Here is a 17,182-nt window from a genome sequence, read left to right on the forward strand (position 1 = left end):
AGATAACCTAGCAAATCAATTTATGATAACATACATTTCCTTTATCATGTTATGGGGTGAGGGTCAGGCCAAAGTGAACCTAATAAGAAAGAGGTGCATGGATATTTTAACATCTAGACTTGTATTTTCACATGCTATGATTCACAGCTGTTCAGATTTAAAAAAATGATTGCATGTTAAGAAATATAGCCTCATTTAAGTAAATTTATGGCAATTACCTCACAGTTTCATTTTTAACATAAATACTAGGGTTGCACAGATACCAAGTACAGTACTCGGTACAAGTACGAGTATGTACCGATACTTTTGAGCTCCAAGACTACACTAGAGAAAGATTAAAAAGTTAGGAGGCAGCTGTCATTTGTAAGGAGCACACGGAGCTCCTGGGATTTGTACATCTCTGTTTTAATGTACGATTTTGTTTTCATACATATAAATAAATTGATGCACAGATACCAGTTTTGCGAGTACGAGTACTGGTACTTGCCCAAGTACTTACAAGTACGAGTACTGATACATTTTTGTTTATTGTCATGTGACAGTTTTTCTAAAACAATACAGACTAATGATTTCAGGACAGTGGTGGAGGGCCAGAGCCAGGTCCCAACTGCAACCGCTCTAACCCTGGTAGTTCTCATGAAAATGCCAAGTATCTGCACTGGTACTTGAAAAGTATCTGTGCATCCCTAATAAATACCCTGCATCATGGTATGAGGTGGGGGTAACATCACAGTGGACCTAAAGAGAAAGAGGTGCATGCACATTTTAACATGCTGTAAAAGATGGATGGCTAGATGAAAATTAAAGACACTTTTGGGATAACAGTGTTATCAGTTTACGTATGCTGCCTTTCAGCAACCCATATCTATGGAAATGTCTCAGATTACATTTAAACTGGAATTATGAATATATGGCATATGAGTATTTGATATATTGGCTGTAAGTAAGTAGTGGAGGAGAGGATGGGATTTGACATCATCTCCCCTGATCCAATCACAGAATATCTTGTATTATTTGACAAAAACACAAGACATTTTCTGATTTAAGGATAGTAAAAAGGCTACTCTCTGCACATAATACCCAGCTCGTTGATGATAATTTACACACCCAGTGCAGTGTGTAAATTATCATTCTGCCTGCAGTGTGGCTTTAAATCAGACAAAGGGAGCTGCAGAGCAAGTTGCTCTGCTATGCTGTTTCTTTAGTTATACCTTAGTTTTCTGTGAATCCTCTATGATGTGTATTTGTAAAGCAAAGATTGTATATAGATTGTGAAAAAATGTGAAGCTAAAACAACAGTTTAAAAAAACTAACACACTTTGCCCATAGCAGACCCAAAACTGTAATAGTTTTCTTTTAATGTTTCTGTTTGAAGATTTAACTAGGTAACTTTATACATTCGGTTGGAAAAAAAACAAAAACAAAAACAGGGGGCGCCTTTCCTGGTGCAGACAAATTTATTAAGATCAGGATCAAAGGTAGATAAAAAACATACTCACAAAATTCAGCATAATATGATATAAAAAGTAAGTCCATGAACCCAACAGAAAGTCTATGGAAGCTGCACAATCGTGTCTATGTGTCAGCAGAGGAGACTGTGTGATGTGTAATGACGCCTTTCCGGGGTCACGCCCCCTTCATCAGCCCCCTGTTTTTGTTTTTTTCCCCTAGATTTTGCGGTCTCCCTGGCTGGTTTGGGGGCAGCATCCTGCAGACCTTTCTACACACGTGCTTTTTATTATTAATATATTTTTTAACAGACTTGTTTCTGATTACACTTGTGCTTATATTGGTCCATACTGGCTGAGTAGTCCTTTTTGGCGCTTTTCTGTGTTCATATCTATTCGGTTGGAAAAGGTTAATGCAATTTCTGCATTACGTTTTTTAAAGTGCAAGTGAAGATTTTTTTATTGTCCTGTGAAATAAACTCAACTGTGTTACTGTTTTCAATTGTCCTATAATAAAGCTTCTTTATTGAATTGGAACATGAATTCCATATTTCTACATAAGCACATCATATTTTTGTCAATTTTCCATGGATGAATGCTGCTTTCAAGCTTTTTAGCTTTAGTTTTAGCTAATAAAATGATTTCAGTTGATGGTCAGTTCCTGTTTCATCCCAACCATCCATCAATGCATTTTTTGCATTAATATCAGTCTTTTCCATCATATTACCCATAACCTCATATAGCACGAGTCCTATCTTGCTGTAGCGAGAAAACAGTAAAGTAGTGTGTTCGAATACACTTCATTAACAGAAACCATTTTTAAATGAAATATATGTTGGGATTCTCTGCAAAATATCTTGACTGCTTTATTGCATCTTTGTAATGTTTTGTTCTATGTTACAATTGGTAAAACTCAATAAAACCTAATATTAAAAAAAAAAAAAAAAAAAACCAAAAAAAACCAAAAATAAAAAAAAAAAAAAAATTAAAGGATATCTATCTCTCCAAATTCTGTATGGAACCTTCCAGTCAGCAGTAACATGTAACATTAAAAACTTATAATTGAACATTAATTAAAAAAGGCATTGTTACATTAAATTTGAAATTAACAATTCGTTTATGATATGAATGTGCAGATGATGCATTAAATTATCTTAAAAAAGCTGCCTTACTGATGAAATTAGAAAGCCTTTTCATGGTTTATCACTGTCATGATTCTATTTATTCCTCCTCACTTACAAGCCTGATTTTGGCCTCAGTGTTTTCAAATCGAAGTTGCTCATGCCTGACATTTTCATTTTGTCCTAGTTTGCTATACAACTGTAAGATATTCAGATATTCAGCTCATTACAAACAAGACTTGAAGGAAATCTCATAATTTTAATTCTAATTTCCCTATCAGATAATATGATGACTTGCTAACATTGTTATATTTTTTCTGTCTGTCTTAGAACTATTAATGTTTACATCCCTAATGTGATTTCAATTTACAGTTTATGGCAGGAATGGATCTGCTGTGATGTTGCATTTGTTGAGACATACATTGAAGGGAGATGTGTATATCTGGTCATAGAAGGGCAGAGCTTTCTGACAATTATAAAATCTGATTGTACTTTTAAAAGGTACCATCCTAAAAAGATTGAAATTCCCTGTACAAGGGAAGATTCCTATCTCTTGTAGCCCCTTTATAAATAACAGGTGTTATTTACTGTCGTTTGGATTACAGACTTTGGTCCAACTGTTAGGACCCAGTAGTTCTAATACAGGAGCACTGTATTTGTCTGGCCGTGCTCTAAATGTTACCATTAGATTGAGTTGCAAGAAAAAACTCCCAATTATAGTAAATCGTGCCATTGCTCCAGGAAACCAGGAAATGGTGCCCATCAGTGCATGTATTTTGCTAAACGACGGTTCCCCGATCTGCTCTGTGATCACTGAATCATGAAGCGCTCACAGCGCTTTCTGCTTTAGCTGTCAGAAACCAGCTGAAGTTTTGTGTATACAGACTATCAAACACACCAGCCGCTGTGTATAGCAGTGCAGCTGCTGGTGTGAATGCAGCCTAAATGGCAGACCGCGGTACAGACACAAAATGAATGACCGTTCTGTCCAGACCACGATTCAGATCTCAGGTAAGTAAAAATTTTATTCACGGGACCTCCTTGAATTTTAACTCACTACCCCTGCTTTTAGAGCTATTATGACTGCAAAGACCTTCCCATTAGACTCTGTATGTAAACCATTCCTCTATAAGGACTTGAAACAACCTATGGAATCATGGCTGCTTCCAGACAATGTAAAGAAGATTTTCCCTTTAATAGGGTGTCGAGATGACAGCTACACCGGTGTAAACTGTCTAGCTACACTGTAAGGGATATTTCAAAGACATATGATAGGTTAACTCCAAAAGTGTAGGCTAGAAGCCAGTCCATGGAGTCTTGAGAGCCAGCCTGTATTAGCCAGGTACCCCCTAATGGGGATTTGGACTTTGCTACATACTCACCTTAGGTCATAACACCTGGATTCATCCTGCTCATGTACCATGAATCATGAGTTAGGGGTCACCAGGAACAGTCCAGAGGCTAGGGCTGATTGTGGCATGCATGGTTAGGAGTAAGCCAGAGGCCACAGATGACAGCAGACATGGATAACAAGTAACAAGTCAGAGATCAGGATGGGCAGCAGATACAGATAACCAGGAGCGACTCAGAGGTCAGGATATAGAAAAGGATAGCCAGGAATGAAACAGAGATCATGAGGAGCAGCAGACATAGATAACCAGGAACAAGCCAGAAGTCAGTACACAGAAAACAGTGGAGGAACAGGATGGATAGATGGAGTGTGCACCAGGAGCTTGGTAACTAGCTTGTGAGATCATTGCTAGGGCAGTGAACTGCACCAGTTTCAATTAAGGTGAACAGTAAGAAGGAATTGCTTAGATTGGCAGTGGGAGAAGGGCGCAGTACTCATTGGCTGAGAAGCTGCTATACAATCAGCAGGTGGAATCAGGCAATGCCTAAAGCTGCCAGACACATTAGTAGGACTACATGTAACAGAACAGCTGCAAAACTGATCCGTGTTATATAGGGAATTTATTGTTGTCTCTGCCCACTGTAGACACTCTAGTCATCCACCTTAACAATCATATCACCACGATGTTGTTACCTGTAGGCCCCATTCACACTGCACGATTCGCAAATGCGCGATTTGCATTTTGCGCAATATTCTAGCGATTTCGCGCAAATGCTTGCATCGAGCAAGCTAGAATCGCGGCAAAATCCGCTCCAAAAAGGGTCCTGCTGTAGCGACGCACGACCCGCGACAGCAGGACCCTTTGCCCCATTACCAAGCATTGGTGAGCGATATCGCGCGGTAAATAGCCACGATATCGCGGGAATTACCGCGCGATAAATCGCTCAGTGTGAACGGGGCCGTAGGGATTTTACTGGCAGACAGTTGGCCTCCCTGCTCAGGTCCAAGTTTGAGATGTCTGAAGTGACTCTCTGTCCTCTGTTTCCGGTGACTTAGTTATCATTGTCATTGTGGATCGACTCTTCAAAAGGAGCCCTGTGGTTCGGCTGTGATTGTCTCTTACACACATTTAAGCTTGTGTCTCATGTCGGTCTAATAGCTCTCGATATGCCTAGGGTGCTTTGGCTTCATGTCTGGCACACTGAGGATATGGTTAAAAAACATTTGATGTACTTGCCTTTTAAGGGTAGGCATCTCTTCAGCTTTACTCTTTCCTGTGGCCTTTCTCTACTGTGTAGATGGCCTGGCAGATACGCTAAGACAAATCCCTGGATGACTCTCGTGTCCGTCCACGCGTAACAGATTCTGTGGCTGAAATGCTGGTCTGTGGATCTCCTCTGCAAGAATTGCCTTGAATCTATGCCCTTTAGTAGGAAATGCCTGTCTGGGGAGTCCTTGAATAATTCTATCAAGGAAGGGGCAAGGGATACCTTTACTCAGCAGAAAAACTCCAAGCTACCAGAAGCAAAATCCTTCTTCAAGAAGGGTTCCTTTCATTCCTCCCAAGCCTCTGGAATCAAATCCAAGCCAGTTTCGCTGCTTTCCTCCTCTCATTTCCTAGTAGGTCATAGTCCTTGTGCTGGAAGTTCTTCGGTTTCCCAATTCTGCAAGGCTGCCACCTGATCCTCTGTTTACACTTTTGCAAGGGGACATTCAGGCTTCTGCGGATGCTAGCTTTGGCTGCAAGGTTTTTCAGGTGGCCCTCTGATATGTGAGCCCCTTTCGTTATGGTTTATTGTTGGGGTTAGTTTTTGTTTTCACATGCCTGTTAACCATTGTCTGCTCAGCTCTTGGACTGCTTTTAGGCACCCTATCCATTGAAGATTTAACTCCCTGTGTCATGTGAAGTACAATCAATAAATCAGGATTTTTGTCTTGCCTGTAAAATCTATTTAGAGTACAACACAGAACCCTCCTCCCTGGTTTCTGTGATCCACAGTTGTACTGCTTGCTACAAAATGGAGGCAGGCAGGGAATGGGAGTGGTTATATAGAGCTTTGATTGATTTGCAAGTGCCCAATCACTGCTGCTTAGCTGTATTACCCATCCATGCAGAAAATACAGTAGTTCCATGTGTCCTGTAATGTACTCCATGAAATGGATTTTACAGGTAAGTATGTGAGGAATATCTATAATCCTGAATGGGTGGTGACTTTGGGCTAATCTTCATGTGTACTTTAAGTTTCTTTGCATATTTTTGCCTACCAATTTGAATCCCATAATGCACTTTTAAGTAAAAACCATGTATGCTGCGGACACTGCTGGAAACAAATGCAAATTTACTGCTTAACTCATTTTATATTCAGCTCAGAAAACAAGACTGTGCATCCTTCAGTAAGTGCTCCCCTCTGAGAATAATGTAATTTTTAATCAGGACAGCTACAGTCTTCATTAAGGCAGACAAAAGCCTATAATTGCCCCTAAATGAAGCTGTGTACAATGGGCTCAATCCACAGACGTTTGCATATAACTTTGTCAGCGTAATTTTGAAAATACCTCCAACAAATTTCTCTTGTTTTATATATTAATTCGTTTGTGCGTCTCATGATTATACATTAATGTTTCATTACATTTGGCAGTGTGTCAGGTTATAATAATTACTTTATGCTGCAGCAACCCTAAAAAAAATATTAAATGGCCTTTAACTCCCAATTATAAATACATTACACAGAACCTTCTGGTACAGTAACTTTTTTCTCTTGTGACCACTGAGTCCTTTTGAAGACATGGGCTTCCAATTATGGTAATGTGTACATGTTTTTCCATGAAGGGGTACTGTAAAAAAGGGGATTCTACTGACATTTTTTAGGATTTCTTCATTTGCATTTGCCTGGCAGTTCCTATAATCTTCAGTATGCAAAAGTCAATTGGAGATAAAGAGGATTATTTAGATCTGTGGATTTGATGGATATTTGCTGCAGGCCCTTCCGGCTACCATTCAATAGTATCCTCCTAATTCCACTTTTATTAGCAAAACACTCTCTAGCTTAAAAATGCAAGGATGTTTCCTACAAATGTCAACTGATTGGGAAAAATCCAGGAATCTTAGATAGGTCTTCACTCTATAAGTAGGCCTCTACATTTGTAAATTATCGTACCTCCATCATTAACACATAAATAATTTTTTACAGTTTTCATTTATGATTCAATCTGTGTTCATCTTTAAATGTTGTTGCACTTTTTCCATCTGACTTCTTAAATGAAGTTGTTAAAAGGACACTGTAGTCAAATATGAGTATTGTCTATAAAGAAGAAACATAGGGAGGAATTTATTATCACATGTGCGAGTGTTTTCTGTCTTATCCAGTCGCATTGTAAATATTTAGCGCTATTTGCGCAAGATTTTTAGTTCCATGTTAAGCTCACTTAATAAATGACATCTTACTTTAAACAGTCGCATTTTAGACAAAACTCTTCAAACCGTTGCGAATCAATCGCAAATTCAGCGCCCAGCGTTAACCCAGGCATCCCAACCTGAAAACTGTCATTTCAGGGAGGTGCCCTCTGTCGCCTCCCCTCCATCCGGGGGGTGGGATGGGGGACAGAGGACTCCCCCTGAAATCATGGGAGATAGCAAAGAAGCTAATGCTTCCCTTGCTATCTGCTGGTTTTTTTTACTATTCTGACACGGCTGCCATCAGAATAAAAAAAAAAACACAGCATAGGAATGCATAGCTAGATTGCTTTTGGCTGTTTCAATTTGCTATAGCCAATAGCAAGCTGGCTATTGCACCCGCCCTCTGCTGCTGTCAATCACCAGAGGTGGACCTGATGGAGAACTTCAGGTCCACCTCTGCTGACCTAAAGTTTAATCTACCTATATTTCGCCTTCCCTGGTTCCTCCTTTTCACCCTCATCAACATGTTAATTTTTTTTTTTTAACATAAAATCATTCTATTTCCATTATATACCTTATATTAGACTCAAATATGCCAATGCTGGGCCTCTGCACTTTTCTACACAATGCAGGTTGATCACAGCTGGTGGCAGGGGCCAACAGGGTGCTGTACATTGTTTCCTGGAAACATTACAGCACCCTGCCTCAATACTTCTCTTAAGAGCCCTGAGTCCTGATGCATGAGCTGATTTTAGGAAGATTTATGCAAATATCAAAATACCAGTTTGGAAGGATGAGTATTTCTTGGCAGGCTGCATTTGCATGCAGATTGCTCGAGGTAACATCTACATGTAATGCTGAACCTGAATGAACTGAAATCCATTAAATGAAAAGGGTGGGCCAGAAACAGCAAGGCTGAGGAGAAAACACTAGATACTGGATATTCTCCAGCCAGGAAATTAGGTGGGCTCTAGCTGATATGTTTCAACTTCTAATCGCCCTATGAGAATCTTAGAGTGTGCAATAAAATCAGAGTTAACAATTTCAGTACAGGAGAGGAGCCAATGCAATTGAAGAACAATGAAAGTTCAATTTAAAGTGCTTCAAAGTGAAACCTGACAGTTTGAAGTCTACACCTGAAAGTACAATTGTAATATATTGCAGCATACTGCCTGTGACAGAGAAAACATGACCCCTCTGATGAAGACTGCATACATCACTTCTGGAATGTAGTGTGCTGTCCTATGGCTGTACACAGCTAGTTGACGCTGTTGCGGTCATATGTTACAGAAATCAAATGTATTGTACTACCTTTCTTGTTTTGATATGCCATCTGTTTGTATTGAGATGCATTTCTGTTGCACTTTGGAGAGTCTCTGTTCTGTGTGTGTTTTTTTGGGTTGTCTGTATGTGTTATGTTGATTTTGAGACACAGTAAGTCAAGCTACTTCCATCCCCCCTGGTCCCCTCTCCTCCCTTCTCCAAGCTAGTGGATGAACAGTTACTGGAGTCTGCACTGTCCTTTGTGATCTTCTACTGGACAGGAAGTTCAGGGAAGCTGAGCTGAGAGAGTTTGGGCCAACTGTTCAGAAACATGACGATTGTAAGTGTTTGGGCAAATATGTAAATCAATGCTTTCCTGGGCAATGATCTGGATTTATTATTGAAAAAAAGTTTGAAAGTTTAATACTACTTTAAGGGCAGATATAGTAATTCTGCTGTGTCTTAAGTTGTTGGAGTGCTTTGTGTTTTTCTGGACTGTGTGTGCCCTGTGTTTGCTTGCTCATGCACCCTGATAATGTGTGCTTTGACTGTATACACATCATCTGTGTGTGCTCTGTCTAAACTCTTTGTGACCATGACTTTATGAGCATGTACTGTGGCTATGTGTGATATGACTGTATGTGCAGTGTCTGTGTGTGCGCTGTCTGAACTCTGCTGTGTGTTTTCTGATCTGTTCACTCATGTAGGGGCACACCATGACATTGAAGAAGGAGATAACATCCACAAACTAGAAAAATATAACACTGCAAAGGAGAGTTTGCGGGAGAGGGTAGTGCCGCAATCAGGAATTAAGAAAACGACAGTATGTGGAGCATGAGCTTGAGAGTGTAAAAGCTGAACCTTCTACTGCTGATGAGAAACAATAGGCTCTTCTTCTAAGTACAACAGGGAGGAGAGAGTGGAAATTAAAGTAAATTGTGGAGAGTGAGAGTATGCTAACAGAAGGCGTAAAACTGAATGTGTGCAAGAATCCTTCAGTGCTTACTAAAAGTACTTATGCACAAGTTCTTATACAGTATATACAATAATGTGATATTGGTTAGCAACCAATGCAGATGTCAGGCAGGTGGACCATTTGGGAGTGAACATGCAAAGCAAGACCAATTGTTTGGTGGAGCATATGCAGATCTAAACTTTGATTGTATCCCTGAACATTTCTACTGCCTTTGATCCAGTTTGGAAGGGTGCAGAACAAAACAAGCATAATTATGAATAAGCTTTCGTAAAAAAAAAGGGCTTGCTAGTGAGCATTTATTATTGTTCCATATTGTGAATTTGCACAGTAATTTACTTTGTTTTTTTACCCTAGAACCTTCTTGTGACTGGCGCCGTTGACTGCAGTCTGAAAGTATGGGATTTAAGGACAATACGACAGCCCATCTTTGAACTACATGGTCATAACTATGCTATTAGAAGAGTGAAAGTAAGTTTGCATTCTAACAATCACTTGTTACTTATGTCGCTACAAATACTATAACCAATTATAAGAGGATACATTTACAAACTGGTCCAAGTAGTCTTACACATCACAAGAGCTATAACTCATATCTCTTAAGCAGCAGATGATGGGAGGGGCTAGCAGAGTGCCCTATGCATTCTCTACGTTCCCTCTCCTCAACTGACATTCTTCTGGTTTCCTCCGTTTCTGGCACTCTGCTTATTCTCTCCCCTTCTGTGCTACAAAACAATACCTATATGCTGGAGTGGGGGTCACCTAGAACTCAAACTACAATCTCCTCACTTAGGGCTGCAACCAACTAATCGATTAATCAATATTAATTGATAATGAGAATAGTTGTCAACTATTCTTATTATCAATTAGTTGGTTCGATCCCCTAGCTCTCTCCTACATGCTGGGAGGAGGGCACAGCAAGCAGTGGGTGGGTGCAATAGCCAACCTGCTATTGGCTATTGAAGTTTGAAATGGCGAATAGCAGGCTGGCTATTGCACCGCCCCACTACCTGCTGTATTTACATTCAGCTGTCGTCTGCGGAATCCAGCCACTGGAAGCTGTCATTCCCTGGCTGAAGCTATTGAAACGCCATGTGCTTACGATACAATTATAAAAAAAAAAAAAGATAAAACATGGGAAAAAAAGTCATTTTAGATTTCGACCTGACAAATTCTGATGTGGGAGGTGTGTTGCAGTGCAATTTATTTGAATGGTACTCCAAACGCGCCTCCCACCCACAGCGTGATCCCCCGCACTGGAACGCACGATACCGCAATGCTGTGCATTCCAGTGCAGTGTGATTGCAAAAAATTGTGCATGCAGTTTTATTCTAAAGTAAACTTTATGTTTGTAACACTGCATTTGTGTATTTTATTTTAAATTAAGGATGGTATTTGTTTAATTTTTTTGATCCAATTAATTGAAAAAATAATTGGCCAACTAATCGAACTATTAAAATAATCATTAGTTGCAGCCTTAGCCTCACTTCCACTTCTACCCCTAGGGTCAGTGGGGCAGAGATACTAATTGGCTGCTCAAGCAGAGGCAACCAATAAATGCCTCTGCCTTAAGGTGCCCATACACCTTACAATTATCTGCAGATTTTCTGTGGTCAGATGGAAAAAGTGCAACAGATTGGCCCAGGTGGAGATTACTCCATCCACACAGTTAAGTGTAGATGGAGGAATCTGTTGTACCTTTTCCATCTGACCACAGAAAATCTGCAGATAATTGTAAGGTGTATGGCCAGCTTTACAAAGATCTCACCCTGCACCTTCACAAGTGGCTCTCAGACTGTGGTGGGGGTCCCACTTTAGAAGGGGGGCGGGGGGAATATAGACTGCCTTTTTTTAATGCACCAACAAGGCAGACTGGCAAAACCAGTCAGTTTCTGGTTTGAAGTACACCTTCCATGAGAGAATTATGTAGGTTGCTATTGCTGGCCTCCTTTTTTAGGTGTTATATTAGTTGCTTATGCTTTGGGTTCCACACTTTTTGAATCATTGACCCAAAACAAGCATGGAGATAAGGAATTCTGACACTTTTCTGACACTCATGTACAGTATGCTTTTTCCTTTTATGTGTTTTAAAAGTTTGAAAGCCAGACACAGTCAAGCAACTATCATTTTTAGAAAGAGACAGACAATAGCAGCCATCATACTTCCCCATGACAAGTATACTTAAAGAAGGACTCCAGGCAAATAAAATCTTAACCCCCGCACTGCAAGGGTTAAGTGCTCGTTTTTGTCTAGGGAGCTACAGTAATGGAGTTGTTCTCACCGGAACCAAGATCCCGGATGGCTCCTAGACAGGTCCCTGGAGCCTCTCTCCCCCGCCGCTTCGGTGGTCTAAGGTCCGGTGAGTCATTGCGTTCTATACAGTGTATTGGACGTGAGGACACTGAGGGACATTCTTTTGCTGGAGCGAAGGACGAGATAGACTAAAGGGACTGGTCTAGGAGCCAGTTGGCTCCGTAGTTCATGTGAGTATATCTCTGTTATTTTAACTCCCTAGGCAAAACGAGCACTTAACCCTTGCAGTGGTGGGGTGGGGGGGGAGGGTGGTAAGCCCCACTGCAAGGGTTAAGATTTTATTTGCCTGGAGTTCTTTAAACTAAGGACGTTCCAGGAGCAGGGCAGATCTGTTACAGACCGGATCAAAACTGCGTCCAATGTATTCCAATGGTATTTTGGGCTCTAGTTCACACCGCAGCGTTCAGTTCCAGAGCATGTGAAAAAACTGCACCAAGCCCTAATTTACCTGCTCTGGAAGGCATGCAAACGCATCAAAAAACGCATGCAAACGCCTTGAAACGCACTGAAAGCCTATTTTAAACTAAAAAAAAATATTTTTTATAATTTTTTGACCAAAAACTGCCCTGAATGCATCAAAAACGCGGCAAAAAACGTGGTATAACACACTGCACTGTGTGTGCAGAAACTCATGCAGATCTGGTCTGCATTTGGTGTGAACAAGGCCTGAGTGATGTTATGGCTGGTCTTTTTTTTTGTAAATACCTGGCTGTTTCTTATTCATGTACTTTTGTCAGACCTCCTTATTTTTATACTAGTTCCATGCCAAGGACTCAAACAGTATTACAGCCAAATAATCAAAATGACAGTCAGGGAACCTGCATTCCCAAAGGAGAATTCATCAGTGGCTGCCTCAATGATCTTCTCATGAAAACGTCCCTTTAACAGTCTGCTTTAATGCTCTGGGTAATTTATTAATTCCTGCTATGTTTCCATGCTGCAATAACTAGAGTGATGCACAGAATTATAATGTTATCCTTATGCTTTTTTAATATTTTTTGTAAAAACTCATTCTGTCACCCTACCTCATTGTGACATCTATATTTGGGTGTGCAGTCAGCCTACTTTCTTGTCATCATGTCAGGCATTAAAAAAGCATAAAAATGATAAAAAAGAAAATTGGTAAGATGAAACACCCATTTCGTAGGTAGGCAATATTTTCAAATGTACATCTTTTATACACTCCACAACCATTGGATATGCGGTGTATGTTTTCTAGATGAATTTCAGGGTTCTCATGACAGGCAGGCATAAATTCAATTTGCACTGGTCTGCGCACATTGATTATTGTTGGAAGATGACCATGAATCATTTCCACAAACATGTTTTTCAAATGAACATTTCTTTTATTTGACTTGGGTTTTAAAAAACAGGAATGCTCTTTCAAACCAAATATATGCAGAGTATTATACCATATGTATTATACTATGCTAGTCATCAATAAAAGCAGAATATTAAGAGTAAAACTGCCAATACCATTTATTGTCTGAGTCAGTAGAATGAAAATGCAAGCTTTCAAAACACATTAGCTTTTCCCTCAGTCATGCCTGACAAAAAAAAAAGAATTTCAAAAGCTTGATTTTCAGTCTATTGAAAAAGCTGATCAATGGTATATCTTTAATTACAAACTAAATATATGAAATGTATTAAAAAAGGCACATCTAAAGTGTAGAAAAGCATGACTGTATAGTTAATTCATATCATTACCTAAATGCTACTAATGGAATAGTACCATTGTAGATATACCAATTTATTCTGTATATACAGTCTAATAATTTTTAAACATACACTTGAAAAATTGGGTTGTTTACTGACAATTCTTATTATAGTTTTTTAGGATGAAAATTCACCAGTAGTTCCTTTCAGCTCTGTAGTGTCATTACATTATATGAAATGTTGTTTAATTTAATGACATTAATTATATGGTGTGCCAGATATTAATGAGTTCTGATTTAATGGTTAAGGTCCTTTTTAGATTGTAAGCCCTCAGGGGCAGGGCCCTCCTTACCAGCTTGTCTTGAATTGTATTGTAATGTCTTCCTTATTGTAAAGCGCTATGCAAACTGTTGGCGCTATATAAATCCTGTATAATAATAATAAAGGTCAGGGTCTACTTTGTTTTTTTTTGCCAATAGTTCCCCAAGTGCCTTTTGCCAGCTGAAAACCAAGAAAGTCTTCATGTCCAGATTACCCTGTGGTGCCTCTTGAGTATAACAGTTAACAGAACAGTAGTTGTCCAAGAAGAAGGGTCCCCACCCACTGAGCATTTAAAATTATTAACTGCACTACCTGTAATAATTGTTCAAAATAATAAATTTAGTGCTAGCAAACTGTTTGCTTTGTTTGTTACCAAATAATTAATCCCTATAAGCATACAGTTTTGTGAAAAAGTGTTGGCCCCCTTCCTGATTTTTTATTGTTTTGCACGTTTGTCACACTTTAATGTTTCAGATCATCAAAAAATTTAAATATTAGTCAAAGATAACACAAGTAAACACAACATGCAGTTTTTAAAGGAAGGTTTTTATTATTAAGGGAAAACAAAATCCAAACCCACATGGCCCTGTGTGAAAAAGTGTTTGCCCCTAAACCTAATAACTGGTTGGGCCTCCCTTGGCAGAAAGAACTGCAATCAAGCGTTTGCGATAACTTGCAATGAGTCTGTTACAACACTATGCAGGAATTTTAGTCCACTCATCTTTGCAGAATTGTTGTAATTCGGCCACATTGGAAGGTTTTCGAGCATGAACCGCCTTTTTAAGGTCATGCCACAGCATCTCAATAGGATTCAGGTCAGAACTTTGACTAGATTTTTTAGTAGACAGCAGAATTCATGGTTCCATTTATCACAGCAAGTCTTCCAGGTCCTGAAGCAGCAAAACAGCCTCAGACCATCACACTACCACCACCATATTTTACTGTCAGTATAATGTTCTTTTTCTGAAATGCGGTGTTAATCTTACACCAGATGTAATGGGACACACACCTTCCAAAAAGTTCAACTTTTGTCTCGTCAGTCCACAGAGTATTTTCCCAAAAGTCTTGGGGATAATCAAGATGTTTTCTGGCATAACGGAGATGAGCTTTTATGTTCTTTTTGCTCAGCAGCGGTTTTCGTCTTGGAACTCTGCAATGCAGGCCATTTTTGCCCAGTCTCTTTCTTATGGTGGAGTCATGAACACTGACCTCAACTGAGGCAAGTGAGGCCTGCAGTTCTTTGGATGTTGTTGTGGGGTTTTTTGTGACCTCTTGGATGAGTCTTCGCTGCGCTATTGGGGTAATTTTGGTTGGCCGCCCACTCCTGGGAAGGTTCACCACTGTTCCATGTTTTCGCCATTTGTGGATAATGGCTCTCACTGTGGTTTGCTGGAGTCCCAAAGCTTTAGAAATGGCTTTATAACCTTTTCCAGACTGATAGATCTCAATTACTTTCTTTCTCATTTGTTCCTGGATTTCTTTGGATCTCGGCATGATGTGCAGCTTTTGAGGATCTTTTGGTCTAATTCACTTTGTCAGTCAAGTCTTATTTAAGTGATTTCTTGATTGCAAACAGGTATGGCAGTAATCATGCCTGCGTGTGGCTAGAGAAATTGAACTCAGGTGTGATAAACCAGAGTTAAGTTATGTTTTAACAGGGGGGCAAACATTTTTTCACACAGGGCCATGTGGGTTAGGATTTTGTTTTCCCTTAATAATAAAAACCTTTCTTTAAAAACTGCATTTTGTGTTTACTTGTGTTATCTTTGACTAATATTAAATTTGTTTGATGATCTTAAACATTAAAGTGTGACAAATGTGCAAAACAATGAAAAATCAGGAAGGGGGCCAACACTTTTTCAAACAACTGTATATACCTAGACATTTTCCATAAGATTCTTAGATATCGTTATTTCTTAGCTTTACACATTTAGTTCACCACACAATCAGATTGTAAAAAAGACTATAGATAACTATCCGATATTAGACAATTTTCTACCATTATCTGCGTGATACAAAGTATTTTCGGCTCCAACAAAACACTCAATTGTTGTTCTTGTAATAACTGCCCATTTACTTACATGAGTCAGAGGTGTTTCTAAATCTTTTCTGCAACAAGCAGAGAAATTCTTTTCATTAGATAATTAGGTAAATGGCAGGGTATCATATGCCTAATTAGGTTTCTTTCTTAAGATCAAAGCTGTCTGAGGATATATCTTGACTTGCCAACTACTACATTGATGCTAATAGTTTATGCCTTCCTATGTTAAGTTTTATGCTTTTTTTTCTTCAGTGATAACACAACTATCCCTCCCTCCTGCCGTACTAGGTGTCGTCCTTGACATGGACCTCACCTTTCTGCCCCACATCCAATTACTATCCATACCCTGCTGCCTTGACCTTCATAACATCTCCAAAATACACCCAAATTCCTTACCAATGAAACCACAAAACTACTCATAAACTCACTTGTTATCTCTTGCTTTGACTATTGCAACTCCCTCCTCATTGGCCTACCGCTACACTGACTATCCCCTCTTCAGTCTATAATAAATGCTGCTGCTACACTCATCCACCTAACCAACTGCTCAGCCTTTGCCCCCAGTTTTATCTCCAACCTTGTCTCAAAGTATCATCCTAACCGTCCCCTCGGCTCTTCCCAAGAGCTCCTGCTCTCTATCTCCCTCTTCAACTCCTCCCATGCTCGCCTCCAGGACTTCTCTATAGAGTCTCTCCCATCCTTTAGAACTCCCTACCCCAATCTGCCTGGCCATGTCCTACTCTGTCTGTCTTTAGGCGATCCCTAAAGACTCATCTCTTCAGGGAAGCCTATTTCACCTCAACCTAACCACTGAACTATCACTTTCTCAAAGAGTTAATCCCCACACAGCTACCACCTCTTGTATCATTTGCCCCTCCCTTTTAGAACGTAAGCTCTCACGAGCCCGGCCCTCCTTATCATCTTGTCTTGACTTGTATTGTAACTGTAATGTATTCCTTATATTGTAAATGGCTGGATTGGCATCGCTCCCGCTGTCTGTGATATGTTACAACAATGCATGGTAGTCTATTTAGATGATATTTTAATACACCCCTTGAATTGCACCACCAGGACATTAGACAAGTTTTGCAATGTTTATGTGAGAATGGGCTTTTCTGTAAGCTTGAGAAATGGGAATTTCACCAGTCTCAGGTTACCTTTTTGGGCTACTTGATCTCCTCAGGGGGGTTCTCCATGGATCCACAGAAGGTGTCTGCTGTTTTACAATGGCTTCATCCTACTGTTCTCTGCTCCATTCAATGTTTCCTTGGTTTTGCCAGCTATTATCGAAAATGTAT

General features: G+C 39.7%; 1 protein-coding gene across 1 annotated transcript in view; it reads left to right on the top strand.

Moving 5' to 3' along the window:
• Positions 1-17,182, top strand: part of PEX7 (peroxisomal biogenesis factor 7) — a 77,468-nt gene that overhangs the window by 48,868 nt on the left and 11,418 nt on the right. Inside the window, exon 7 of the mRNA XM_018556933.1 lies at positions 9,911-10,024. Coding sequence (XP_018412435.1) covers positions 9,911-10,024 — 114 coding nt within the window. The remainder of the gene's footprint in view (positions 1-9,910; positions 10,025-17,182) is intronic.

Source organism: Nanorana parkeri, unplaced genomic scaffold (genome assembly GCF_000935625.1).
Source record: "Nanorana parkeri isolate BGI_ZX_2015 unplaced genomic scaffold, ASM93562v1 scaffold259, whole genome shotgun sequence".
NCBI lineage: Eukaryota > Metazoa > Chordata > Amphibia > Anura > Dicroglossidae > Nanorana > Nanorana parkeri.